Source organism: Pelodiscus sinensis, chromosome 25 (genome assembly GCF_049634645.1).
Source record: "Pelodiscus sinensis isolate JC-2024 chromosome 25, ASM4963464v1, whole genome shotgun sequence".
NCBI lineage: Eukaryota > Metazoa > Chordata > Testudines > Trionychidae > Pelodiscus > Pelodiscus sinensis.
In genome coordinates this window covers 1,522,256-1,549,007 of record NC_134735.1, presented here as the reverse complement: position 1 = coordinate 1,549,007, position 26,752 = coordinate 1,522,256, and the positions used below count along the sequence as shown (strand labels likewise).

General features: G+C 50.1%; 2 protein-coding genes across 7 annotated transcripts; both read left to right on the top strand.

The window, feature by feature from the left end:
• The first annotated feature begins 4,008 nt into the window (after positions 1–4,008).
• PAQR7 (progestin and adipoQ receptor family member 7) lies at positions 4,009–13,522 on the top strand. Of its 3 annotated transcripts, none has more exons than XM_006120378.4 (2): positions 4,009–4,533; positions 8,236–13,522. In XM_006120378.4, the coding sequence occupies exon 2, from the start codon at positions 8,278–8,280 to the stop codon at positions 9,334–9,336; it is 1,059 nt and encodes a 352-aa protein (XP_006120440.1). In that variant the 5' UTR covers positions 4,009–4,533; positions 8,236–8,277; the 3' UTR covers positions 9,337–13,522. The 3 variants fall into 3 exon arrangements, with proteins under 3 accessions (XP_006120440.1, XP_075765290.1, XP_075765292.1); XM_075909175.1 differs by lacking the exon at positions 4,009–4,533 and adding an exon at positions 4,567–5,089; XM_075909177.1 differs by lacking the exon at positions 4,009–4,533 and adding an exon at positions 6,196–7,329.
• A 5,320-nt stretch (positions 13,523–18,842) lies between these two features.
• Positions 18,843–24,825, top strand: AUNIP (aurora kinase A and ninein interacting protein). Of its 4 annotated transcripts, XM_075909171.1 has the most exons (5): positions 18,846–18,998; positions 19,360–19,514; positions 19,865–20,000; positions 20,429–20,567; positions 23,031–24,825. In XM_075909171.1, exons 3-5 carry the CDS (start codon positions 19,908–19,910, stop codon positions 24,050–24,052), a joined length of 1,254 nt encoding a protein of 417 aa, XP_075765286.1. In that variant the 5' UTR covers positions 18,846–18,998; positions 19,360–19,514; positions 19,865–19,907; the 3' UTR covers positions 24,053–24,825. The 4 variants fall into 4 exon arrangements, with proteins under 4 accessions (XP_075765289.1, XP_075765286.1, XP_075765287.1 ...); XM_075909174.1 differs by lacking the exon at positions 19,360–19,514 and having other exon boundaries at positions 18,843–18,998; XM_075909172.1 differs by lacking the exon at positions 18,846–18,998 and having other exon boundaries at positions 19,343–19,514.
• Positions 24,826–26,752: the final 1,927 nt, after the last annotated feature.

The following is a 26,752-nucleotide window of genomic DNA, read 5'->3' as shown; positions in this document are numbered from 1 at the left end:
GCGGGATGACAGTGATGTCATGTCATATTCTGCATCCTGCAGCCCCTCTTCCCTCTCCTTTCCCCAGTTCTCAGCTGCTGTGGGGCAGCCTCCCTCCTCCCTGGTGGCTGTGGGGAGAGAGTTGGCCTTGCCAGGGCCAGGAGAGGGGGGTTGGATTGGGTCATGCCCAGGGGGTGAGAAAAGGCTTGGCCTGGGGGAGCATGGGGGGGGGGGGGAAGAGCCCGGACTGGCACAGCTGACTGGGAGAGGGAGAATGGGCCTGGGCTAGCACACCGGGGGAGAGGTTGGGAGGGGGGAGGCAGTGAGGAGGGACAGAAGGCTCGGGTTGGCATAGCCAAGGGGAAGAGAAGAGTTGGGTGGTATGGCTGGGGGGAGAACTGGGGTTGCCTACCCTGCATGAGAGGGGGGTTGCTGAGTGCAGCAAGCAGGGGCTGCTAGTCTATTATGTATTTTAAAAAGTTTGAGAGTGTCTGTCTATGAGTCTTTCTGTTCAAGAACTCCTAAAGGGTAAGCTGGGACCACCAAATTTAGTATGCAACTTCCTGTTATAACTTAAAGCAAGTTTAGGGTTTGGTTGTGCCAGGCCAATCATATGTGCCTGGAATTCAGTTGTTTCAAATCAAATGTAAAGGCAGGGGTTTTTGAGCAGCAACAGTCATGCTGTCAATCACTGGGAGGCAGTGGCACCAGGAGCAGAGTGGCCGGCTGGGGACAGGGCTCTGGCTGTTGCCAGCCATTGTACCTGGCCAGCCCTGGGGAGCCAATGCTGAGCCAGTGCTGACCCAGCCAGCCTTGGGGATCTACTGGCCAGCCAGCGTAGCGCTTGGCAGGCCCTGGGAACTGCTGCCCAGGCAGTGTAGCTCCCACTGCCCCACCTCTGGGGGTGGCACGCTGGTCAGCATAGTCCCTGCTGTTCTAACCAGTCCTGGTTCTGAGGGGCATTGAATTGGATAGCTTAGTCCCTGCCATCCCAGCCAGCCCCGGGAGCTGTTGCCTGGCCACCTTGGTGGGGACCCTCCCTCCCCCCCAACCAGTCCTTTGCCCTGAGCCCTCCACACACCCATCCTCCTGCCCTAATTCCTGTACCCCCTGCATTTCTGCCCTGAGCTTCCCCCCATTTCCCAGCCCCCTGCCCTGACTCCTGTACATATATCCTGCTCTGAGCCCCCTGCCCTGATTTCTGCACATACATATCCCACTCCTTGCCCTTAGCCCTTGCTGAGTAACAGTGGGTAAATCCTCTACTTGCAGACATTGCAGGAATCATCTCTGGTCATTTCCCAAACAGTGGTTCTCAACCAAGGGCACATGGTACACATTGATCTTCAGTGGTACATCAACTCATGTAAGATATGTCAAATTTTACAACAGGCTACATAAAAAGTGCTAGAAAAGTCAGCACACACTTAAAATGTACAATGATGTGTGTATAATGTTCTATACACTGAAATGTAAATAGGTATATTCCAATTCATTTATTTTATGACTAGCAGATTTACCCAGCATTGCTTGTTTTTTTTTGTTTTTTTTTAATGAAAGGAAAATGTACATACTTTAAATCATTGCATTTTTTAAATATAGTGTTATTTTTATTAAATTAATCTTTACTTTGGATTTCTTTAAAAAGGGATTGTTAAAATGTTTCCATTTAATTGTTGTTTGGTAAAAAAAAAAAATTAAATGGGAATTTCATTGAGTGTATTTTTTATTCATTCCGTAACTCTTATCATTTGCAATGTTTTAACAAAAAAGGGCTATAGTCAACGTGGTTTGCAATAACTTTCTTCTATGTTTCATACCTTAAACATGGATTTAGCTGTGCCAAAAAAGAGCATTACTCCAGATGTCTCTATTTATCTCCTTTCTGTAAGGTTAATTGAGAAGTGATCCTATTGCACGTTCATCCTATTTTTCCAGGTCATCTTGGTTCAGTCTCTTTCAGCTTTTGCTCAGTTATGTCAATTTTGAAGACTACTTAATTTGGTGGTTTTGTCTTCTGTTTGGTGTTATGAGAAGCAATCACAATCCAGGCACATTCCATTTTCATGGCACAACCAAACCCTAACATTACTTAAAGCAATGATAAGGGGAATCAGCATACTGAATTTGGTGGTCCTAGCTCTTAACTGTTTGGGAAGAGTTTTAAAACTTTAAGCATTGATTTAGTTGTGCTAAAACAGCACTACTCCAAATTTCTGCATTGTATCTGTTTTCTGTAACGTTTATTGAGAAGCAGTCCTGTTCCAGGTTCATCCTATTTTTCTGGCTCATATTCTGGTTCTAGTCCAGGGGTGAAAGTAACTTTAATTTCGTAAGCTTCAGAGGGGTAGCCGAATTAGTCTGTAACTGAAAAAACTTAAAAAACAACGAATAGACTAGCAGCACCTTAAAGACTAACAAAGCATGTAGATGAAATCATGAGCTTTTGTGGGCACAACCCACTTCAGATGACTGGACTTTCATGGGTTGTGCCCACAAAAGCTCATGATACCATCTACATGCTTTGTTAGTCTTTAAGATGCTGCTAGACTATTCGTTGTTTTTTTTAAGTTTTTAAATTTCTTACAGGTACTGTGGTATTGAGCCTTCATAGGTTGGGGGGGAGCAGTTGTGTTAAAACAGTACCTGTAAGAAATTTAAGTGGGGGGGCTTAAGGCAGGGGATTGGTGAGTGTCTAGGTAGGGGTGGGTTCAGGGCAGGGGGTGGGGATGTAGGTGCAGGAGTAAGGGTTGGGGGGTGAGAGGCTCAGGGCAGGGGGTTGGTGTGTTTGTGAAGTCAGGATTGTGAGGTAAAGAGGAGGATGGGGGAGGGAACAGAAAGGAAGGAGGACCAATACATACACCCTTCTTCATACCAGCTTCTTGCTCTTCCTGTCTTGAGAGGGAGAGCAAAGTGCACAGCTCATCTGCCCCCTGCACATCCCAACCAAACTGCACTTTCCCCTTGCTCTTTGACAGTGATGAAGGGGAACCGCCAGAAATCTGGGGGGAGCTTTAGGCCCCGCCCCTCAAGGGAGGCTTAGGAGTGGGGCAGTCCTGGACAGGATGGGCGACACACCCTAGCCAGCCCCTTTCACCTGCCTGGTGATTCTGGCTCTCTTCTGTTTGGTTTCCTGAGAAGCAATCCCATTCCAGGCACATCCCATTTTCCTGGCACAACCATACCCTGGCCTTGCTTTAAGTCGGGGCGGGAAACCTCAGGCTCAGAGGCCAGATGTGGCCCCTGGCCTGTCCGGATCTGGCCCCTGAGGCTCAGTCCTTGCCCCCAGCATTGAGGAGCCCATGCTGGTGCTCCAGCCCCCCTGTTATCCCACTGCAGGGCTGGAGTGCATAAAATCTACTAGGAAAAGGTTCCCTACCCTTGCCTTAAATTATGACAAGAGGAAGCTATAGTGAATTGGGGAGGTGGGGGCTAGCTCTTACCTAGGAGTTCTTAGACATGCACAGACAGACTCTCTCAAACATATAGTAGATACAAAAGCAGAAAGGATGCACAAGCCCAATTTTTAAAGATTCTCTGTGGGTCACTTTTCACATCCTCCAGACCATACCTGAGTCTATGATGGTCTGGCATTTCATTAATGGTTTTAACTGGTAAGCAGATCTACTGGGGACTTCTAATATCCTGATCTTGCAGAAACTGACAAATATCAGTAGTCCCACAAAAATAATGTCCATGACAAACTGTTTGGCTACGTCTAGACTGACGTGATTTTCTGCAAATGCTTTTAACGGAAAAGTTTTTCGTTAAAGCATTTGCGGAAAAGCGTCTAGATTGGCACGGACGCTTTTCCACAAAAGCACTTTTTGCGGAAAAGCGTTCGTGCCAATCTAGACGCGCTTTTGCGCAAAAAAGCCCCAATCGCCATTTTTGCGATTGGGGCTTTTTTATGCAAAACAAATCAGAGCTGTCTACACTGGCCCTTTTGCGCAAAAGGACTTTTGCCCGAACGGGAGCAGCATAGTATTTCCGCAAGAAGCACTGATTTCTTACATGTGATCGTCAGTGTTCTTGCGGAAATTCAAGCAGCCAGTGTAGACAGCTGGCAAGTTTTTCCAGTTTAGACACAGCCTGTGGGTATGGTCCTGAAATGGTCTGCAATAGGGAGAGTTCATGCTGAGAGGCCAATTGGGGATAAATTCAGACCAAAAGATTTACAGCAGTCTGATGCTGCATTGATCCCGACCTCTGTTTGATAAAACTCACTCCAAGCCCTGAAGAATTTGAAGACAAAACAACAGAACAACCTTTGTCAGCTCCTGTGTCGCCTGAAGTTTCTTTACAGACATTTGTGCGCCAAATCTCGTAGCCCCCTTGTTTTAAAGCAGGAATGTGCAGGAAAATAGCCCGAGGGCAGCGCCCGGCTGCTTTCGCGCTGTGCCATTTGGAAAGTTACGCAAGGCAGGTGGGCGGCTCCTCACACCTGGCTGTGAAAGTTACCCGAGTGTGCCCGGACATGTATTGCCTTCGAAAGACAATGTCCAGCCAGTGGGGAGTTTGCCACCCCACTGGAAGAGGGCCCTGCTGGGCACGGTAGGTGATCGCTTAGCTGGCCTGGGAAATGGGGGAGCCGCCCCAGGGTTTCAGAAGGCTCCAAACCGGGCTGGCGGTGGGAGAAGTGTGTGGTCAGGAAGGTCAAATGCCCCTCGCAGACGTTAGAAGCTGCCTGCTGGAGACCAGAGGCGCCGGCTGCGCAGTCAGTGCAATGGGCACCGCGCGTTCATGGCGCTGCGCCTGGGCAGGGGCTGCCAGATGTGAGCCCGCGGCTTTCTAGCAGGGCCGGGCCTATCGCTGCGAGCTTTACGCCCAGTCTCGGTTCGCCCGAGCGGGGAAAGGGAGCGCTGCGGGCTAGGGGGTCCCTGCAGCCCCCTCCTGGCACCCTCAGCTGCGCCTCGCAGCCCGGTTCTGCCCCCGCACCCGTCCGCGCCGCGCCATCGCCTCCAGATGGCGCAGCTGCCGGGCCCCGGGCTGCAGAGGCGGGTCTCCGAGAGGAGGCGGCCCCGCCGGGCTGGGTAGCCCCTTCTCCTGCTCACTGGACCGGGGCGGAGCCGGCAGCATCGGACGGGCTCGGGGGATTCGCGGTCTGCAGGTACCTGCCGGGGCGGGCGCGGGGCTGCATCGGGAGGCAGGAGGGGGGTCGGGGCAGGAGCGCGTGATACTGGGGATCCCCGAGAGCCAGGAGTAGCGTAGGAACTGCCTTGGGCCGGGCACCTCTAGAGCCCAGCCCCGAGTCTGGGAGCCCAGGGATCCGCAGGGGACACATCCTTCGCAGTAGGAGTGTGTAGGGGACCCCAGTACTTAGCTCTAGGGATACCCTGTGTGGGCACCCTCATCCCTACAGATCCCAGGGTACCAGGCGATTGCTGGGGAGCCCGGGGACTGCGCACTCCTGGGGCGACCCTTCCCCTATAGAGCCTATGGGCAAGTCTCAGAACCAGCCCTTTGGAGGCCCCTAATACAAGGTACATCATGGGAGCAGGGTATCTGGGGGCTAGCGTTGGCTCTCAGTTCTGGGCAAAGGCCCATTGACTCCAGGGGAGCTACATGGGCAGAATTTGGCCCTTGCGCTTGGTGAGTCTGAATCCTGGCGGTAGCGGGGTGACGCTGGGAGACGAGCCTGGCTCTGTGTGGGGTCATTTTTGCTGGTCTGACAAAATTTTTCCAGAATTTTGAGAAATAAGATTAAAAAGTCAAGGGAGGTGACTCCAGGGCAGTTAGTGACACTGAGCCCTGTCTGGTGTCCAGAGCACACGGAAGATAAGCCAGCAAATGAATTGAGTTTTGCTGAGCCTGTCCCGGGTTAAAAGCAACCATGGAGGGGATGACATTTAAAATAAGATGTTTATGTGTGCTTTGAAAAGGGCATTTACAGGTTATACACTAGGGCTGCGTCTAGACTGGCAAGTTTTTCCGCAAAAGCAGTCGCTTTTGCAAAAAAACTTGCCAGCTGTCTACACTGGTCACTTGAATTTGCGCAAGAACACTGACGATCTAATGTAAGATTGTCAGTGTTCTTGCGCAAATACTATGCTTCCTCTTGCGCAAAAGTTTTCCGTTAAAAGCATTTTCAGAACAGAGCGTCTAGATTGGCACGGACGCTTTTCCGCAAAAGCACTTTTTGCAGAAAAGTGTCCGTGCCAATCTAGATGCACTTTTCCCCAAAAAAAGCCCCGATTGCCATTTTCGCGATCGGGGCTTTTTTGCGGAAAACAAATCTGAACTGTCTACACTGGCCCTTTTGCGCAAAAGGGACTTTTGCCTGAACGGGAGCAGAATAGTATTTCCGCAAGAAGCACTGATTTCTTACAGTAGGAAGTCAGTGCTTTTGCGGAAATTCAAGCAGCCAGTGTAGACAGCTGGCAAGTTTTTCCGGAAAAGCGGCTGATTTTCCAGAAAAAACTGGCCAGTCTAGACACAGCCCATGAGTCTGATATCCAGCCATGGGTGTGTTTTAGCTTCTGTCACTGATGCACACTGCTAGAGGTGCAACACTGATAGACTTTAGGATCATAGGAGTACTTGAGTCAGAATGTAAATGAGACTGGTATTTTCCTAGCTACTTTACCAGGCCATTATTGTTTCTTTGCTCCTGCTGTGTGGTAAGTAGCTCACTAGTGAAAGATTAATGCTGTTCAAACAAGTCTTGGGGCTGTTCAAATATGGTGTTAGCAAATAGAGTTAGGGTAGGCAAGGTTTTTATTAAATGTGCTTGCTTAGAACAAGATCGTCTTAATACACTTCCAAGGCCAGTAGAAAAGGAGACAAGGAGTCTGGTTTTTGTCTCCTCTGAAACAGTTGTTTGCAGATATGTCACAGTTTGCTCCCACCGAATGTGTTTGGCCATGAGGCCGCATGAAAAATTCAGAGCTGCCAAGTGTTTCTTAAACTTTTTAAGACCGAGGAACACCAAACAATAATTTGTTTTTATTAGGCACACCAAGGATTTTTTTTTGTTGAGGGAAAAAAAAAAGTTCGGGGGGAGGGAGGGAATTATTGAGAAAAAAGGGTCATGGGAAAGTTAGAACAAAAAGCAAAAAAAAAAAAAAAAAAAGTCACCTGCCCCCTTAAGGGCAGCCATTTTGAATTCTGTTTGGCACACCTCCGCCTGCCTTACGGCACACCGCTGTACCGCGGAACACAGCTTAAGAAACACTGAGCTAAGGCTTCAAGCACTTGACAAACTGTACCCACTTGTCCCATCTCTAACATGCAGCCCCTGCTGAGCGGGCGCACACCCACCGTTTACAGCTCACAGTAACACCATGCAGGCGTTTAGGACAGGAAGTGAATGCAGCTGATCCAGCCCATTGGTAGGGAGAATTTGGGTTGGTAAGTAATTGAGCTACAAGTGTGTCCAGGATGGTGAGGCTTGGGCCACACATCTTGCTAGCTAATGCTGTGGTCACAGCCCAAGAATTGTGCACCCCCTAGTATAGCCCATCTGCATCGCACACACCCACTTGTTGTGTGTCTTGCCATTTTTGCTTTTTAAGCTCTGTGATTCATTGTATTGTTGCCTCCCTCGGGCACGCTGTGCCGGCAACAGTATGTTTGTCCAGCCCAGCAATGGGCAACCCAGGCTAGTGAGCGGGCCGCACACGTGGCCTCCTTCATCTCCGTGGGCCGCAGGCTTGTCATAACCAAGACAGTTTCCCAGGCCAGGGCAGTTTTGCGCATTGCCCTTGCACGCCTAGAAGGTGCAGGCTGTGCCGATTGAATGGCAGCAGCACTGAGATTGACTGCAGAGGGAGTGCCTGGCTCTCGCCGTCAGTGCTGTGTGCAAGCCGCCTGCACCTCCCCTGGCTTTACGTGCGTCACGTTAGTGACAGTGGTAGGAAAAAAATCTGTGTGGGTGGAAGCAGCAGAATCAGGCAACCCTGTGCGAGGGCAATGGAGAATGCACTGTCGTGCGGGCTGCGCACAGAGCCCCGGCAGGCGTACATGGCCCATGGGCCCACCACTGGTCCAGCCCCTGACCCAAAGGAGCCAAACTTGCTTGTGACCTCGAGGCCCTGCTGTAATGTAAATCAATAGTTTTGAAATCTGACAAGCCCCCCCCCACACTTCCCTCACCCCAGGCTGCTTTTAATTCTGCATTTATTGTGAATGTCAGTAGCATGTCAGCCCTGGTGTGCAGAGCTGATCAGATTTGTTTCTAAATGACCCCTACAAGCTGGCCCCCAATAATGCTGCTTTTACACCCAAACTAAACTTTCCCTTCTTCTCTTCATGAAGGTTTGCTCGCTTGGCAGCAGCTGAGTGTACCGTCTCCTTGTCATGGCAACCATTGTCCCGGAAAAACTTAACCGCCTTTTCATTAATGTGCAGCAGCTTTGGCAGGTGCCCAGGCTTCTGGGCAGTGCCTTCCCCTCTCCTCACTGCACTGTGGGCACCTCAGAGGTGCCGAGGGTCTTCTGGAAGCCCTACATTCACGCTGGCTACAGGCCCCTCAACCGCACCTGGACGTATTACTTCCTGACGCTTTTCCAGCAGCACAACGAAGCGGTCAACGTCTGGACGCACCTCGTGGCTACTCTGATCCTGCTGCTGCGATTCTGGCGGCTTTCCCAGACGGTGGATTTTGTGAGCGACCCTCATGCCCATCCCCTGTTCATCATTGTCCTGGCTTCTATCACCTACCTCACCTTCAGCACCCTGGCTCACCTCCTGCAGGCCAAGTCCGAGTTCTGGCACTATAGCTTCTTTTTCATGGACTATGTGGGCGTCGCCATTTACCAGTACAGCAGCGCCTTGGTGCATTACTACTATACCATTGAGCCAGACTGGCACTCCAGGATCATGGGTTTTTACATGCCTGGGGCTGTTTTACTGGCTTGGTTATCCTGTGCAGGTTCCTGTTATGCTAAATATCGATATCACCAGGTTCCTCGCCATCTGAGCCGCCTGTGTCAGGAAGTGCCCTTGGGTCTGGCATATGCGCTAGATATTAGCCCAGTAATTCACCGGCTGTACACTGCTCAGCCCTCTGAGCAGGGGGATCCAGCCCTGTTATATCACAAGTGCCAGGTGCTCTTTTTCCTGATCAGCGCCTTCTTCTTCTCTTACCCTTATCCGGAGAAATGGTTTCCCGGAAAATGTCACCTCTTTGGGCAGGGGCACCAGATCTTCCACGTGTTCCTGGTGCTCTGCACCCTGGCCCAGGTCCAGGCGGTGGTGCTGGACTATGAGTCAAGGCGGGAAATCTACACCAGCCTGCACGGTGACCACACTCACAATTTCTCTGCCATGTGCCTCTTCACGGGAGCCTGCTGCCTCCTCACTGCCGCTTACATGACCAGCAAAGTGAAGTGCAAACTGAACTGCAAGGGACAGTGAACGCTGTGGAGGGGAAATTCCCCACTCTCAGCTCCAGCTGTTGGAGGGAATGCCACTCTAACAACCTGGGGTGCAGGGGTGAGGGAGTGCTTGGAAGCCTGCTCTTGTTAAGTGGGCCGCAAAGGGAGAGGCTGGGAGTTTGTGCTCGTTGGGGTTTGATGATGCACACACAGAGCCTGGAAAGGTGCATGTGTAAATGTTTTTAAAATGTTTTCTGTGTCTGCTCCTTTTCTGCATTAGAAATGCAGGCCCTGCCTTTCAAAGGCCTCAACTCAGACCTGGGAGCAAGCCCCTCTTTGCTAAATATGCATCCTGTGGCCCAGAAATCTAAGGGCTGAGACCGGTGACTTGCTCAGCTGCGCTCCTCAGCGTGTCTCCATGCAAAGCCAGTTGTGGCCAGTCTTAATATTCCTCATATTCCTCAGGCAGAGAAAACAAGTCCAGCTTGTCTTTACTTGCCGCGAGGGCGCAAACCAGGGAACAAAACAAACCTTTTTTCTGCTCAGAGCCCTTTATTAGAGATGCTAAATTGCAGTTTATCAGCTAATCAAGAAGAGATGGAATTTCCATTGACTACTCGATTAGTCGATGGGAGGGGGCTTGCTACCCCCACTGCGGCTCTGCTGTTTAAATGTAGTAGGAATCGAGCCATTTAAGCTGCAGAGCCGCAGCAGGGGTAGCTCCCAGGGGTGGCAGGAGCTGGGACTAAGCAGTCTCTTACTACCCTTGAAATGCAGAGCTGCAGCGTCCCAGAGCTGGCATGACCCAGGACTGCTTAGTGCTGGCTCACGCCGGCCCCGGGAGCTACCCCTGCTGCGGCTCTGCCTTCTGTGCTCCCCACCTCCCTCCCCGCACCACGGAGCCGGTGCTGGGGGGAACCGGCTTTTGACACAGGAAGCAAGGGGGGGCAGCGAGTAGTCGACCACTCCCATACATCCCTACCTTTTATAGTCACTTTTCCTGGCACAGAGACGGACAGGTGGCCTGCCCTTCCCAGTACATAAGACAAGCGCCAGCGACGACTGGGCCCTGTCAGGAGAGGGGAGGCGTGTCTTAGAAACGAGGAGGCGGAGGAGTGGATAGAGATGGATTTGTAGGCGAGCTCGGAAAGCAGGAAGCCTTGTCAATACATTGACCCCCTAAAAGTTCCCTCGGGTGCCCCCACCAGTGCAGGTCCATGTAGCACTGCACCAAGGGAGCAGAGACGCAAGCCATTCCTGTGTCCTGTCCCGCAAAATTCCCGGGGGTGACGCCCAGCAGTGAGGGCAGCCTAGAACGGGAATGGACAGTAACTAATTGCAAGCCATTCATATAGAAAGGGCCTCATTTGCAATGTCACTGCTCCAGATTGCTGCTCATAGACACGCTCCTGCGGGACACATGCTCACTAGGCCTAGGTCAGTGTCCTGAGACACTCACCCTGCTAGCCATTATAATACAGATGGTCAATATAAATATCCTAATACAGGCTGGACCTCTCTGGCCACTGGGCTAGGGCTCCAGCCTGCTCCACCGCTGCCCCAGCGCCCCGGGGCTCTCCAGCTGCCGTCAGGACTGGAGCTCTGGGGCTGGAGTTCCATGGCCATAGAGCTCCGACCCCCCCCCCCGACTCCAGCGGCTGGGAAGCTCCGGCCCCCGCCCCAGCAGCAGAGCCAGGCAGCTGTGGAGGTCCAGCCCTGGCCACAGAACTCTGCAACCACCTGGCTCCATGGCTGGGGTCAGAGCTCTGTGGTTGCTGCTACCAGCGCTCCAGCGTGGCTGAGCTGGAGCTCCCTGGCCTCTGGGGCTGGAGCACCCCACCACGCTGCCCCCCTCCCCTCCACAAGGGATCCCAGCTGAGTCTCCGCCCCTTCCCCCCGCCCTTGCCCCGTCGCCAGAGCTCCCTGTTCCTGGGATCTGTGGTCCAGGACCATCCGTGGGCCAGTGTAGACAGCTCAGATTTGTTTTGCACAAAAAAGCCCCAATCGCCATTTTCGCGATCGGGGCTTTTTTGCGCAAAAGCGCGTCTAGATTGGCCACGGATGCTTTTGCGCAAAAGTGCTTTTACGGAGACGCGTCCGTGCCAATCTAGACGCTCTGTTCCGCAAATGCTTTTAATGGAAAACTTTTCCGTTAAAAGCATTTGCGGAAAATCGTGCCAGTCTAGACATCGCCACAGTGTTCAGCCCCCTGGGTCCCTTCCGGCCATGCAGTGTGCTTTTCTAGGACTGAGTAAACAGCCTCCCCAGCCAGAACAAAAAGCGGAGGGATGCAGTAAGATGAGGGCCTGAAACATCAGCCCAGGTATCACAGGCTGGATGTGAGGCCTGGCCAGCAATGGTCAAGCCTTTGCTAATATAAAGCAGAGTGAAACTGTGAGCGAGAGGCAGGCCCTGCTCGCAGACATTGGCAAGAACAGGACTAATATCACAGAAACAAACACGCCTGCCTAAGAGGCTCCAGGCACAGGCCATGAGCTCATTCCAAAGGGGTCATGAGAGACCATTTTGCGGAGGAACACCTTGGTACACACACCCCCTACAGAGTACAGGAACAAACTGTCCCAGGAGCAGGACGGGCTAAATTGGCAGCATGCTAGACAGTGATCAACCCCTGCGTACAACATAATGGGGGATCTAGGTAACATCAAAGGGTGGCAACGTGGGAAGTCAGGAGTAATGTGTAACTTGTTTGTACCTGTGTGTAAAAGTGAGCCCCAAAGGGCTGGCCTGGGGTGGGCAAGGTTTCATCCCTAGTACTGACGGAGTTGGTCGATTGTAATGGGCATATGTGTGTTAGCCTAAGTGTCAGCCCTTTGGTCTGGGGAAGCTAGGACGTCCCCCGTCTACAATAGACCCAGCCAATGCCTTTGAGCCTTTCTGATTTGGTGGCGCTCTCAGAGCCTGCTGTGTTGACTATTTGTGCATGGGCAACACAGCCAACCGGAGCAAATGCAGGGACACATGCAGCAAAATGGTGACCATCACTGGAGAAGCAGGAGACCTGTGAGGACACCACACTAGTGACTCCTGAGTGCGACACCCACATGCTCCTTCTCTTGGTATTGAAAGTAATTTAATCTGTGTGTTTTCTGCCCCTTTTACGTAAGCAAGGAGCTGATCCTGAGCAGTACCGAGTCCCTGCAGCTCCCAAGGGACTTCTCTGGCTCAGCTGCCTGCTCTTATGGCAGCTCACTGTGCATCAAGGCTGCGTCTAGACTGGCAAGTTTTTCCGCAAAAGCAATTGCTTTTGCGGAAAAACTTGCCAGCTGATAACACTGGCTGCTTGAATTTCTGCAAGAACACTGACTTCCTACTGTCTGAAATCAGTACTTCTTGCGGAAATGCTATGCTGCTCCCGTTCGGGCAAAAGTCCTTTTGCGCAAAAGGGCCAGTGTAGACAGCTCAAGATTTGTTTTCCACAAAAAAGCCCCGATCGCGAAAATGGCGATTGGGGCTTTTTTGTGGAAAAGCACATCTAGATTGGCCATGGATGCTTTTCTGCAAAAAGTGCTTTTGCGGCAAAGTATCCGTGCCAATCTAGACGCTCTTTTCCGCAAATGCTTTTAATGGAAAAGTTTTCCGTTAAAAGCATTTGCGGAAAATCATGCCAGTCTAGACGTAGCCCAAGTGTTTTGCCAACGGAAAGGGACGTTGTAACTGCTAAAAAAACATTAGAGAATCGTGTAATGAACCGGTGTCAGAGCATCTTTCCTCTGCTGCTCCCTTCTGGGGGAGAGGAACGCCCTTGTCCGCTCTGGTCCCCCACAAGCCATTTGGAGGGTTCCTTTATGTTCTCAAAATCCAAAGTGAGGGAGTTTTGTGCCATCTTGTCTCCGGCACTATGGATCTTGAATAATGGCTGACTTCAGTTCTCCTTAAGGCTTGTCTTCATGGGAGGCGGCATTTTTTGAATGTAAATATTTGATTCTTCTAGTCTATTGGTACACAAAAAGCCTTAGAATGTAGTGTGAATTTTAGATTATTTTTACTTTGTTGTGGGGATCCAGGATTTCTCTACCCTTAACATGTCAGAATGGCAATGGACTAACACCCATGTGCCTCCCAAAGATGGGAAGGGGTCTGGAGCTGAACTTCTCCAAGGAGTGGGTGTGTCGGGATCTAGGATTGCGATTGAATGTTAGAGAAGCTTTGCTCTGGATGGATCTCTAGTTTGTTTAAACTATTAAAATGTTTCATACATCATGGTGTTGTTTTGGAGGTTTTTAAAGCCCAGCCTGACAAAGCTTTGCCTGGGAAGATTTAGTTGGGGCTGGTCCTGCTTTGAGCAGCAGTTGGGACTCTATTACTTACCTCCTGAGGTTCCTTCCTACCCTAATCTCCAATGAGTCCATATAAAATAGACTAGGGATGCAAAACCCTGTTTAACCGGTTAAATATACAGGCAGTTCCCGGGTTACATGGATCCGACTTACATCGGATCCCTACTTACAAACGGGGTGAGGCAACCCCGCACTAGCTGCTTCCCCCCAGCAGACCAGGGAGACGCGGAGCGGCTTTTCTCAGCAGACACCTCAGCTTGAGAATAAAGGACTGAGGGAAGTGAGGTGTGGGAGAATAAAACTGAGCTCTGGAGAAATGTTTGGCTAGAGTTTCCCCTACAATATGTACCAGTTCCGACTTACATACAAATTCAACTTAAGAACAAACCTACAGTCCCTATCTTGTACGTAACCCGGGGACTGCCTGTATTGGTAAACAGGTTAACTGGTTAAAGGGGGGGCAAGCAGGGGGCTGGAGTGGCCCCTCCTGCCACAGGCAGAGGCATGCCGGAGCAGCCCTTGCCGGAGGGACGCCCAGGCCCACCGTGGACCGGGCCTACTCCAGCCCTGGAGCAGCTCCTGTCCATGGTGGGCCCTGGCATTGGCAGTTCAGGGTGAAGGGCAAGACCTACCACCGATGGTCGGGAAGGGTTTATGGGTCACCGAAGACCACTCATGGAAATGGGTTTGTAACCGCGTGGGCTACGTTTCACTTTGGCAAGACTCAGGGCAGGCGCTGAGGGAAGAGAATGCCTAGAGGTCAATAGCCAAAATGGACTATGAAAGACGCCCAGGCAGTCTGGTCCTCTTGGCTTTGAGATGATGGCCAAGCCTCTACTGACAGGCTGAGATGGATCTTGGTTTAGTTTCACAATTTTTTCTTGCTGGTAGCAGAGTTTGTTTTGCTGAAATCCTCCTTGTAGGAGTTAATTTGCGAGGCATGGAGGAGCTATTAGAGGAACACAAAGAACAAGCTCCGACAGATGTGAGCAGTGTCTCCCAGGCGCCTAGCTTCCATCCCTAGACCTGCTGCAGCGCCACATGCAGGTGGGGGCCTCCTCTGATGGGGACTGTATCTTCCCACTAGCAGCAGTTCAGCTGCTTGGCCCAGGGCAGCACACAGGATTGGTTGCATTGCACTGAAGGGCCCGGCAGTCCCTGAAGGCGGAGCAAACGTGTACAGTTTTAACTTCAGCCGGTTGCCACTGGAAATAGGCCCATCAAAATCAGGATCCAGATTTCCCCTCATCTGGGCATATTCGGGCTCAATATAAAGGTGGTGGAATGGCCAGATGCAGGGCCGTCCTTAAGATTTATGGGGCCTTACTTAGTACTATTAAACTGTGCCCGATGGCAGCTGAGGGGGGTGAAAATGAGTTTTTAGCGCTTTGATTTTATACGCATCAGCAACACACGTGTGAAATATTTGAAAGCAAATTTTTAACTGCGGTCCTGTCGACTAACCGGCTACGTCTAGACTGGCATGATTTTCCGCAAGTTTTCCATTAACAGCATTTGCGGAAAAGAGCGTCAAGATTGACACAGACGCTTTGCCGCAAAAGCACTTTTTGCGGAAAAGCGTCCGTGCCAATCTAGATGCGCTTTTGCGCAAAAAAGCCCCGATCGCCATTTTCGCAATTGGGGCTTTTTTGTGCAAAACAAATCTGAGCTGTCTACACTGGCCCTTTTGTGCAAAAGCTTTTGCGCAAAAGGACTTTTGCCTGAACGGGAGCAGCATAGTATTTCTGCAAGAAGCACTGATTTCTTACATGAGATCGTCAGTGTTCTTGCGGAAATTCAAGCGGCCAGTGTAGACAGCTGGCAAGTTTTTCTGCAAAAGTAGCTGCTTTTGTTGAAAAACTTGCCAGTCTAGACACAGCCACACAGTAAATTGAGAAACTGACAGTCTGTGCTTGGGGATGGCAGACGCACGTGACACTTGAATGGCTCCTCCACAGGTTCAGTGGCTGCTACTAGCGCTGGCAAGCGTTGTCACTTTTAAGTTCACTAGATCCTCTCTGGAGGAAGCAGAGCCACAGAACAGGGACAGGAAAAGGTGGGTGGGTAGACAGTAAGACCCAGTGGTACCCCAAATTTTTGGGTGTCCTATGCAACTGTGTAACCTGCCTGTGAGTAAGGGCGGCCCTGCTCAAATGAGCAAGCAGGTTTCAAACATCCTCACAATGTTGCGGGTGTTAGGAGCTGGACTTTGGTGTGGAATGTTCCCAGGTCATCATGTTCGTAGACTCATAGAACTGGAACTGGAAGGGATCATCAAGTCTAGTCCCCTGCCCTCACGGCCGGACCCAGCACCGATTCTAGTTCATCCCTGACTGGTGTCTGTCCAACCTGCTCTTAAACATCTCCAGCGGTGGAGATTCCACAACCTCCCTTGGCAATTTATTCCAGTGTGTACCCATCGTGACAGGAAGTTTTTCCTAATGTCCAACCTAATCCTCCCTCCTGCAAGTTAAGCCCATTGCTTATTTTGTTCATTTCAACACCGAGGGTCTCCTTGTCCTTTGAGAGACTGATGCTTCTCCTGTCCTGCAGGCAGCCTCTGTGCACGCAGGCTTGTCTGCTGCCAAAGAGCTCTGTGGCGCCAGCCTCCTTCCTCTTCTCGAAGCAGATGTTACTGGTGTGTCATTGTTTATGTTGCAGGCCTTTCCTTCCTGCTGCTCTTATGTGTGCATTCCAGCCTTGGCCCAAGGCACTGCATGCTGACCCCGTTTTTTTTAGCCCCGAAGGACGGAAGTGTAAGAAAAATTCAGTGATAAGTTACATTACTGAGGCTGACTTGCCTTGGTAACACCACTTGCCGTTAGTATCCAGCTGTGCAAGCCTGTGTGGTACCGAGTGGCTGTTCCGGTGCCGGTCGGCATGCCTGCCGCTCTCACGGATGGTGTCATGTTCAGCCTCTCGCTGAACTCAGCCATGATGCGTCTCATAATAGCCCCTAGCTCTGGACCCGGGGTGGAAGGGACTTGTTGAGCTCAAAGCTAGGATGTTTTCCTTGACTTCAGAGCCCACCTGCTTGGTTTATCTCTGCCTGCATTTGCCCTGCAGGGTGCAGAGCAAGGTCCAGCCATTAGTGCAGGTAACGAGCAGATTGTGCTTCAAGATTAAGAACATATGAAGAACGGTCCTTCATTGACACAGTGGCCGTATCAGGCTGGTTGGGGTTCGCATTAGGGTAAGTGTTGCTTTATAACAATGGCTGGAGCCTTCTCCCATGGGCATAGCTTGGCAGTTCCCTGTAGTGGTTGCTGGTTGTACGTCAAACATTACCATATTACTAGGCTAACGAGCCGCCCTTTGCATTATGGCCAACTGCTTCTGTGTCTGGTCCCAGGGCTTTAGCACCACCCACTTCTCCATTTGCTGTGTCTTGCTGCGGTCACGCACCAGCAGCACACCAGCTTTAGTGCACAGTGGGCACTGGTTGGCAGGTGAAGGGAGGGGAGGCAGTAGAAGTTGCTGGCTGCAGGTGCAAGAGAGGGGAATGGTCACAAGCTAGTACAATGGTGGTTGCAGTCTGGCAAACTCACCTTGATACCTGAACAAGTTGGGAAGCTCTGTCCACCGTGTCTTAAGCAGAAACAAGGCGTAGTCCTGTAGCACCTTAGAGACTAACACAAATGTACATGTAGTATTATGAGCTTCTGTGGGCAAAATCCACTTCCTCAGAGCAGCTACATGACGGGTCTTTTACCGTCAGAACACCATTGCAGCATCTAGTGTCTGCGGTGGTGACCATGCTACAAACATGTAATACTCAGCGTGCTCAGCAAATGTGAAAACTGGCAAGCCATACCATTTGGCAAAGGTAGCAGTTCAAAGGCCACAAACTCGATTGTCAAATAGCCCCTGCCAGGCCCGAGCAGCAGAACTGATAAGGGAACCTGGACAGGCTGGAATCAAAGCCCTGGTAAGGCCCATAGAACTTATGTGGGTATCACTCAGGTGCGTGTGACCCATACACTTTCAGGGTGTTGTTTGGGAGCTCCTGTGTTTTGTGTGGTGGGTACAAAATAAAAAGCTTGTGACATTCAGCATTGGGCTTTTTTTTTTTTTTTGCCATTGTTTTGATCTATCCTGTTTGCAATGTAGTGGAAGGCATGTTAGTCCCAGGATCTGATGAAGTGGGTTTTACCCACAGAAGCTCTTGATCCTCTACATTTGGTAGGCTCTAAGATGCCCCCAGGACTACTCATTTAAAAAGAGGGTGAGATAGTATCTTCTATTGGACCAGCAGCCTCTATTGGTGAAAGGGACACGCTTTCAAGCTCTCCAGAGCTTTTCACTTCTGGGAAAGACAGGCTACCTTTCCCAGACCTCAAGACCAGCTCTGTGGCGCACAGATGTTTGTCTCACCAACAGACAGTGGTCCAAGGAACGATAATACGTCCCCTACTTTGTAGCTCAGGCTACCATGTGCAGTGTGCGACAAACAGCACGGGCTGTGTTTCAGCTAGCGGAGGACGCACGCGCTGCGGGTTTACACCGGCCAGGCGGTTCGCGCTGTGTGATTGTTTCCAGACTGCAAGAGGCTGCACAAACCCCTCGGGATTGCTAATCGTAAATACGCAGGGACGGGCCCGGCCTGGTGTTCTAGGGCCGCGTCTGACAAACTTTTAAAATGTCAAATAGTTTTAAGGAAAAAGTGCGGCCGGACCGGCCTGGCTTTGGGCTTGTTTGGCGGGGGGGAGGGGGGGGGTTGGAAGCAGCCTGGAGGGGTCCCAGGGGGCAGAGGGAGGCTGCTCTCGCTGGGGGGGGAGCAAGGGGCTCAAGTGGCAGTGGGGGGGTCAGGGTGGGATTTCCATGGGGGGGGTTGGGATGGGTTCTGGGGGGGGCGGTGTCGCGGTCCCTGGCTGGGTGGCTGCGCTGGGGGGGTCCCGCTGTGGCCAGGGGCTGGGCTCTGCCCCCCCGGGACGCTGCGGGGGGGGCGATGGCCCAGCAGAGGGTAACGGACCAGACGCTGGGGGGGGCTTTGGCTCACAACCCCCCCCCAGCTGCATTGCCCGCGCAGGTCTGTCCCCCCCCCCGCGCCCGCTGCCGGTTATAACCGCCCTGAGGGGGCAGGGCCGAGCGGGGGGGATGGTGAATGCGGGGGAGGGGTCGCGGCGGAAAGCGGAGGGGGCGGGGCCATAAGTTGCCGAGCCGCGCCCAGAGGGGGAGGGGCGGTACCCGCGCGCGCCTGGCGCCCGGCGGGGCCACTGTGATTGGCTCCCGTCCCGGCTGGCCCCGCCCCCCGCCGCTCGTGAGGCGCTGAGGCGGGAGCGGCGGTTGGCGGCCGCGCGCTGGGTGCAGGTCGGCCCCCTGCGGGCTCGAGCCACCAGCAGCGCCGCGCGCCTGGCGGGGAGCAACTTGCAGAGCGCTCGGGGGCGGGGCTTGGGGGCAGGTAGGAGCTGGCTGCAGTGGGCTGGGGGGGCGGAGCCTGGGGCTGCAGTGGGCTGGGGGCTGCAGTGCTATTGGGGGCGGGGCTGGGGGCGGGGCTTGGGGCTGCAGTGGTGCCTGGGGGCGGAGCCTGGGGCTGCAGTGGGTTGGGGGTGGAGCCTGGGGCTGCAGTGGGTTGGGGGTGGAGCCTGGGGCTGCAGTGGGTTGGGGGCTGCAGTGTTATTGGGGGCGGGGCTGGAGGTGGAGCCTGGGGCTGCAGTGCTATTGGGGGTGGGGCTGGGGGCGGAGCCTGGGGCTGCAGTGCTATTGGGGGCGGGGCTGGGGGGCGGAGCCTGGGGCTGCAGTGCTATTGGGGGTGGGGGAAGGGCCAGGGACGGGGGCCCTGCCCCGCGAGCTCCCCTCTCCTGCCAGCTCGGCAGGCCCTGCCTTGCTGCCCCAGCCCCGTGGTCCCCGACGCTCGGGCCGTGGGTCTGTTCGGAGCCCGTCCCCCCCCCCATCTCAAGACTGAACCTGCCCCCAGGTGAGTAGCTCTGGGATGTAAACCTTGTATCCTGTTCGCTGCTTTTCTCTAGGCTCACCTGGGTTTGCTCGTCCCCAGCTTCCCCAGGGGGTGGCACTTGGCCGTGGGAGCTACTCCCGCTGCACTACCCACGGGGCAGTTTCCACTTGTTGTAAAATTCCTTTTTCATGTTCAGGTCACTCACTTTCCAAGCAGGTACACACGTATGCCTTGGTAAATCAGGTACAAAAGATTAAATCAGTTGTCCAAGGTGTGTCAGAGCCAGTTTGTATCAACTGTCCCACCATTGTGCTGGAAATTGTTCATAGCCTGGTACACCGCTGGCAATGCTCTGGCCTACCTTATTTCAGGTTGCAGCAGCTCCTTCGTTTGGGTACTGAAAAAGGATCAGCCATGAAACGTTTAAGAAAAAGCAGCAATGCTGAGCAGCTTGAGACTTGTGGCATCTGGCTGGACACTGCAAAGTTAAAGAAGCGCAAAGTACAGGTAATACAGCTATACTGTTTGTGTTGTCATAGCCGTGTACATCCCTTAAACCTACTGCTTGAGGGTCTCTACCCTAAGGAGTTTACGATCCAAGTTAGAGAGCTCAGATGATGAGCTACCATAGCAACAGGAGAGATTGGCAGGGGAAGAAGCCTAGCTTGTTTTTACCTCTCCCTTTTTTTAAAAAGGAGCCTTCACCAAATTGTCTTAGGTGTGGCAGTGGGGAGTATCCTAACAGAGACTAGCAATGCAAGGAAGGATTTAATGGTGAAGAGATAGGATTTGAGACTTATTTGGGGGGGAAGGGTACTTCATTCCACAGTGGTACCACACTGCTTGAAAGGAAATAAAGGGCATAACAAGGAGAGGGGAATTATGTCACTTATGTCACAGGTTTAATTCACTCTAGCACTTCTCTCCCCATCCAGACTCTCATATCCAAGCCAACTTCATACGTGCCAAATCCACTTATTGAGAAGAACTATAATAGTAATATTTCAATCAATTTACCTCAGCCATGCACCAAGCAAACTACCATCTCTTCATTCTTCAGCATTCAACCAACAGGTACTGTAAAGAAATTTTTTACACGGGGGAGGGGTGGGGAGGAAGGAAGGGGGATTGACCGAATTTCTGTGCAAACATATATTGTCCAGTGAGGACAGAAAATCCACCTAGTGTTATTTCAAGGCATTTTCGATTAGAAGAGTTTAAATTAGAGCAGAGACTAAATCACATGGGATGGGTAGATCAGACCCAAAATGAACAGAGTCCCTTCAGCTCTCTTCCCAAATTTGCCTGATTGTATTCCCTACAAATTTTAAAGGCTGGGATTTTCAAAGGAACCTAATTCATCCTGTATTTGTATAAATCTGGAACTGACGCTACAGTTCACTGATTGTACAAGACTAACATTGATTTACACTTGAACTATCTTACCCATTACCAAGATAGCTTCCCCAATTATCACCTCTAATACCATTAACTCACAAACATCCCACTCTTCCCACCTCTAATATCATCAATTCACAGACACTTACCTTCCTTCCTTTCCCTCCCCCTGCATCCCCCTCCTGTTCTGAAATGTGATTTGTCCTTTTCATATGTGTTCATTTTTTTAAATTGTATCCTTTGGTTTATATGGTTGTGACAATTTTCTTCCACTATTTGATCTAAGGAAGTGGGTCTGGCCCACGAAAGCTCATCATCTAATAAACCATCTTGTTAGTCTTTAAAGTGCTGCATAGTTCTGTATATTGTTTCAGCTACACCAGACTAACACGGCTACATTTCTATCACCATTGATTTAAACAAGACCATTGTGCTGTAGAAGGGCTATAGGATCAGGACCTTTGTTGGGGAGGGTAGCACATTAACCCTAAAGTGTTAAAGCTGAGAGGAGATGGTAGGGGAAGGTGTACTCATACTATTGACACATCTCTAATTGGTTTAGCCTACTAGGTCCATCTAGTGTTGAATTTTATCTAACACAGTGTTTCAGTTCTGAAATGCTGACTGTGAGCTAAGCTGTGGCTCAATTCCTATGCTTGGGCTGCTGGAGTGAGCACACCAATGGCTTTGGGGGACCTGAGCCTAGCAGTCTTGATTTTTTTTTTTTAAACACACTCAAACTACTATGTCTCATTTTATTTGTCTCTTGTGGGCAGGGCTTGTAACAGTGCTATTCAACCTCTGCTTATGCTTTGTGCTATTGCCAGCTTCCTGTAGATTCAGTGCATGAAGGTTCCTATCCTTGTATTCACTATAGAGTCCTACTGCAAGATTTATTTTAGACTTCCCTTTAGAAAACTTCAAGCAGTAGTTACTATTGTGTTGTAAATATTAGCTCTTTATTCTGAAATTGAGGGAAAGCTGGAATCTTGGGTAGGATTTAGAAATTGCATTATTTCAAATGGTTTCCAAAGCAGGTGTTTCCTTAATCTAGAGATTTTAAGTTCACTTTCCCACATTCCTCGTGCATCACTAGCTTATAAAGAAGGGAAACATCTAATAGTTAATCACTAAATAGCAATCATATCATTTTGATTCACAAGATTAGAAACTTAGTTTTTATTGCACTGTTCATTAGTAAAACACCTCACAAATATACTGTCATCAAAATCACTGCAACTACCTTAGGGGTGGAAAAATAGGCATTACATAACTGCTAAATGCCACAGCCTATTGAAAGTGTAAGGAACATAAGGTAGGTGGAATGTTTTTTTTTTTTTTGAAGCTGGAATTTGACTCTTTGAGGGAGGCTTGAGGAAGAGACAGCACCAAGTAAGGATGTTAAAATGTGGAGACTAGTTGATGGAATTTCCATCGACTAGTCGATAGGCACTTCCGCATTCCTCCCTTGAAATGTACATTTCAAAGGAGGAATGCAGGACTCTAGGTACAGCCCAGAGTCAGGGGGAAGTCCCACTGTCTGAGCTGCATGCAGCGCCTGCTTTGAAATGCACAAGAGCCCCCAGCATTTCAAAACCATGGAACCCGGGGTCAGCTGGGGACTCCCCAGTTGATCCTGGGTTCTGGGGAAGTGCCCTGGGGAGCCCGGGATCATCTGGGAGTCCCCAGCTGCACCTGGGCTCCACAGCAGCTGCCCCTTTGAAATGTGCAGAGGTGGTGTTTTAAAGGGGCAACCACCGCACAGCTGATCCGCAGGGGGATATCAACCAGTCAAAAGACTAGCTGATAAGCAAATGCTTATCTGATAGTCGACTAGTATTTAACATCCCTAGCCCCAAGATGTCATTTCACTTCACCCTCATGGAGGGATATCTTGCTTGATTGTTGCCGCCTTGCTTCCCTTACTGGACCAGCTCTTTCACTAATTTCTGCAAGGAGGCAGAGCTATTAGGATGTTGTGAAACTCATCTGGCTGCATCCAAATCAGAGGAGGGATGGGGCATAATGTACAGTTAGCTAAATCAAATGTGGAGAGGCACTCTGCCACTCATGGCTAAATCTTGAGTTTGAAGAATTTGCATATCATCCCCGTTGCCTTATTCAAATACTTTTTTTCAGGTGAAAAGGATGAACACTTAAAGCCCTATTCTTTTATGGCAAATACAACTCTCAAAGGAAAAGGCTCTGATTCCTTGGCTGTGAAGAACTGTGTACCTCCTAAGCTAGTGGCAGTCCAGGATCCAACCCTGAGCCCTCAGGAGGCCAACATTCAGGAGTGTAGCCAGCCACTTGTACAACACACACAAGAGTGGAACATTCCTCTGCTGAACGAAGCACAGTGTAACATCACGAAGGAGTGCACAGCCATCGCAAGGATCTCTGCTGGTGAGACAGAAGACTCTACCCCCATAAACTTCACACAGGATTCAGAGGGCAATAGGGTTTTAGCTCACAAAAATGCAGCTGACTCATTCCCTGGAAGTGTTTCTGTAGTACATGGAATAATTTCAAGGAAGAGGGAGACTTACTGGACAGGAGAGAAAGAGGGCCTTTTGTGTTCCAAGAGTGGGAGAACGAGAATGGGCCTCAAACCTAAACACGTGATGAAGCAAGGTGGGAAATGCAAAAACCCGCCCTTCAGTGGAATTTCTTGTGTGGATTTCTCAGACATTGAGAATATAAATCCTGCTCCAAAGAGAAAGAAAGGCCAGACCACTCGTCCTCTGCCCCAGGGGCAAATAGCTAAAGCAGAGCTTCTGAGAGACAGTCAAAATTGTGCTGGTTTTTGGACAAGAAACTATTACAATATGGCTGGTTCAGCAGAAGAGCAGGGGGGCAGTAAAAATAGTCCTGCTACGCAATTGTTTACCCAGGATTCAGAGGGACACAGAATCATTTCTCATCAGCACTTTGATAAGAATGTCAGATCTCCTTTGCAGAAAAAGTGTCTACAGGACAAAACCAACTCCGTTCACTGGGCAACTAGCCCACCCACTGCAACTTGCTTTAAGGTTTATTCCTCAGGGGCATCGGCCAGGACTCCTTTAGCTACTACAGCCATGAATTCATGTGAGCCTGATTTATGCTATGACTTGCTATTCACAGAGGATTCAGAAGGAAATAGAATGATCAAACATTGAGTCATTTTTGCTGAGAAACTGACACTTTAGTGTACACGAACATTCATCTGACGTCTCCACAGTGCACTGCTTTCTTTATGAAAGACTTATTCCTTGTATACGTGTACACATGGTAGATACTGCCTATTGCTGAGTGGTCTAGACCCAGACATGTAGGCTAGTTACTCTGCATGCAGACTTGTCTTTGATTAAAAAGAGATTTTGCACACACAGTGTTGTAATCAAGTTTTCACATCTAGCCCTACTTCTGTGAACACAGTGACCATGTTGTCATACACTGAGTTAGTAAGCCCTTTTGGGGGGAGAGGGGGCAGAAGGAAAGGGTGATCAATTTGCATGTGTGACAAGGCTTGGCTCAGTAGTGGCTCTACCAAAAAACCCCTGTGGGTATCTTTGATCTCATAGGTTGAGGGATAAGAGCCTGTTACTATTCAATTCACCTTGCCCTTGAGTTAGAAATTCCCATTTTTCTTGTAACATTTCTATTTTGCAATATGGCTAAGAAGCCAAAAAGGCTTCCTGACCTCAGTCCTACAGTGTCCACAAACCAGAAGAGCCACATGGTATGCAGGCTAGCCTGTCTCTTAACCCTCCCTCTTCCCACAGGTAAATGTGCTCTAACAGTGACTGACCCCAGAATTTAGGTTCGGTTGCCCGTGTGTGTTTATTTTTTTAGTCATAACATAAAATTCACTGGTAGATCTTAAAAACGGACAGGACCTGTATATAACTAACAGCCTTGGGATTATTTAAATAAAGAAATTTGTAAAGGACACAGAACCTGTTGCTTCAGCATATTGATAGGTGTTTTGAAGAAACTTACCCAGCACTAATTTGCCTGCAGCTTCCTTTGAAGCATGTAGTATTGGTTACTTGACTCGATGGAGCCCCTGGGCTGATGTTGGGTCATATTTTGTTCTAACCAGACCACAGGGGCTATATACAAAGCCTAATACTTCTTGAGGGGCACAGATAGTGGCTCTACCCAGTTCTTACACATTTCTTCCTAAATCTGTCCACTAAATTAGCAGAATTAAGTTACTTGACCCAGCAGCCAAACCAAAGATAATTAGAATCTAGGTGTTCCATCCCTCCTGAAGTCAACTGGTGTGGGGAAGGAAGAGATACACAGCAGGAAATTCGTACCTTGCAAAAGTTTGTAGCTGTGCACAGGGTAGAATCCTAGACTAAGTGCTGGCTGATTGCCAGGAGGGTGTGTAAATAAAGCAAGAGTTCTGTTTCAAAATATGAACCTTGAGACCGCCACTATGAGCAGATCTGGTGTCAATCGACAGGGCTCCAAACTGCCCTAGCAGGGATAGGGAAGAAGTCAGAATAGGAGCTTTCTTGCTGGCCCTACCTGCAGAAGATTTTAACAGCACATTTCCTCCCTGTCTGAGCCAGCTGCTGCAGGAGCAACTTGAATTGAGTGTTTTCCCCTATTTGCCACACTGCCAGGGAAGAGTCTGGCTTAAGGTCTAATTCCTCCTGCTCTGTTGCTGCTGTGTAAGGAGATTAAGAGGCCAATTCACACTCCACTGGGAGGTAGCATGATCATGTAGGGCAGGAATATCACACAAAAATGCCACCATTTGTATTAGCTGACCCACATGTCCCTGTTATAGGGGATCAGGGTCCTATGTTTTCATCTGACACTGCAGCATGCCTACAGCTGTGTGGATATAGATATATTGTGGGAAATGCGGCTATTCCCTATTTACTCACCAGTTGGTACCATAGCAGAGGATTGTGGGTATAGAATTGTGCAATGCCACACATTCCCTACTGAGGCCTACAATGTGTGCCTGCCAGTCCTCTCAGTCACACTATCCCATCCTACTGCAGAGACAGGGGAACTATTGTGGTTAGACACCAACTGCACGTGGTGTGTTTGAGGGAGAACGACAGCGTAGTGTCTAGTTTCCTGCAGCACAAATATTGTGGGAATGCTGCCGTGGAAACTGCTCATTCACTGACATTCCTACTGCTGCTTATTCTAAACACACAGTAAACACATTGAATTTTCAATTCTCTCCTGAGCTGCAAGGATAGCAGAGTGACTTCAGACACACACACAACAAAGTACCAGCTTATTGAAAGCAATACTGAGAGACCAGGAAGAGGCAGCCACTGCACTCAGATTGCTGGACATAGAGAGGTCACATGGAGTCAATACGCAGAATGATGATCCATGCCATATGCTTCAGACAATCACTGAGGCTCATGCCAGCAACACTCTTCTGTGAACAATGTTTCCGATACAAGCAGAAGATGGTACCAATAAAAACAAAAAACCCACAGTTCTCAGCAACAGCTGTACTATCAAGGAAATCTACAAATATTATTTGACCACCAAGTAGGTGGCTCCATTTATAAGGAAATTCATATACCTTGAATATGGCTGAGAGATATATTAGCATAGCATGACACTGCAAACTGAGACTCATTTAACTCTTTCCTTTCCTCCCACATGGTTTTCTACAGGATTCACCCCCTAGCTGTGATGGTTCAGTAGATATGCCTTCAGACATTATCTGGATGAAATTCTTACTGAATTTTATGTTAATAAAATAAAATCAATCTAATAGAAAGAACATGTAAATGAAACACTGGAATTCTTGACAGTTACTTTAGAGTAGACTGTAAGTGTCATGTAATGTGACTTTGGGGACAAGCTTTAAAATATTACAAACTAAAAGT

Bases quoted from the DNA above. Each gene is read 5' to 3' on its own strand.
- AUNIP (XM_075909174.1), top strand. From the start codon at position 19,908: ATGAAACGTTTAAGAAAAAGCAGCAATGCTGAGCAGCTTGAGACTTGT. The intron at 20,001-20,428 runs GTAATACAGCTA...CTCCCCATCCAG, and splicing joins TAAAGAAGCGCAAAGTACAG to ACTCTCATATCCAAGCCAAC. The intron at 20,568-23,030 runs GTACTGTAAAGA...ACTTTTTTTCAG, and splicing joins CTTCAGCATTCAACCAACAG to GTGAAAAGGATGAACACTTA.
- PAQR7 (XM_006120378.4), top strand. From the start codon at position 8,278: ATGGCAACCATTGTCCCGGAAAAACTTAACCGCCTTTTCATTAATGTG.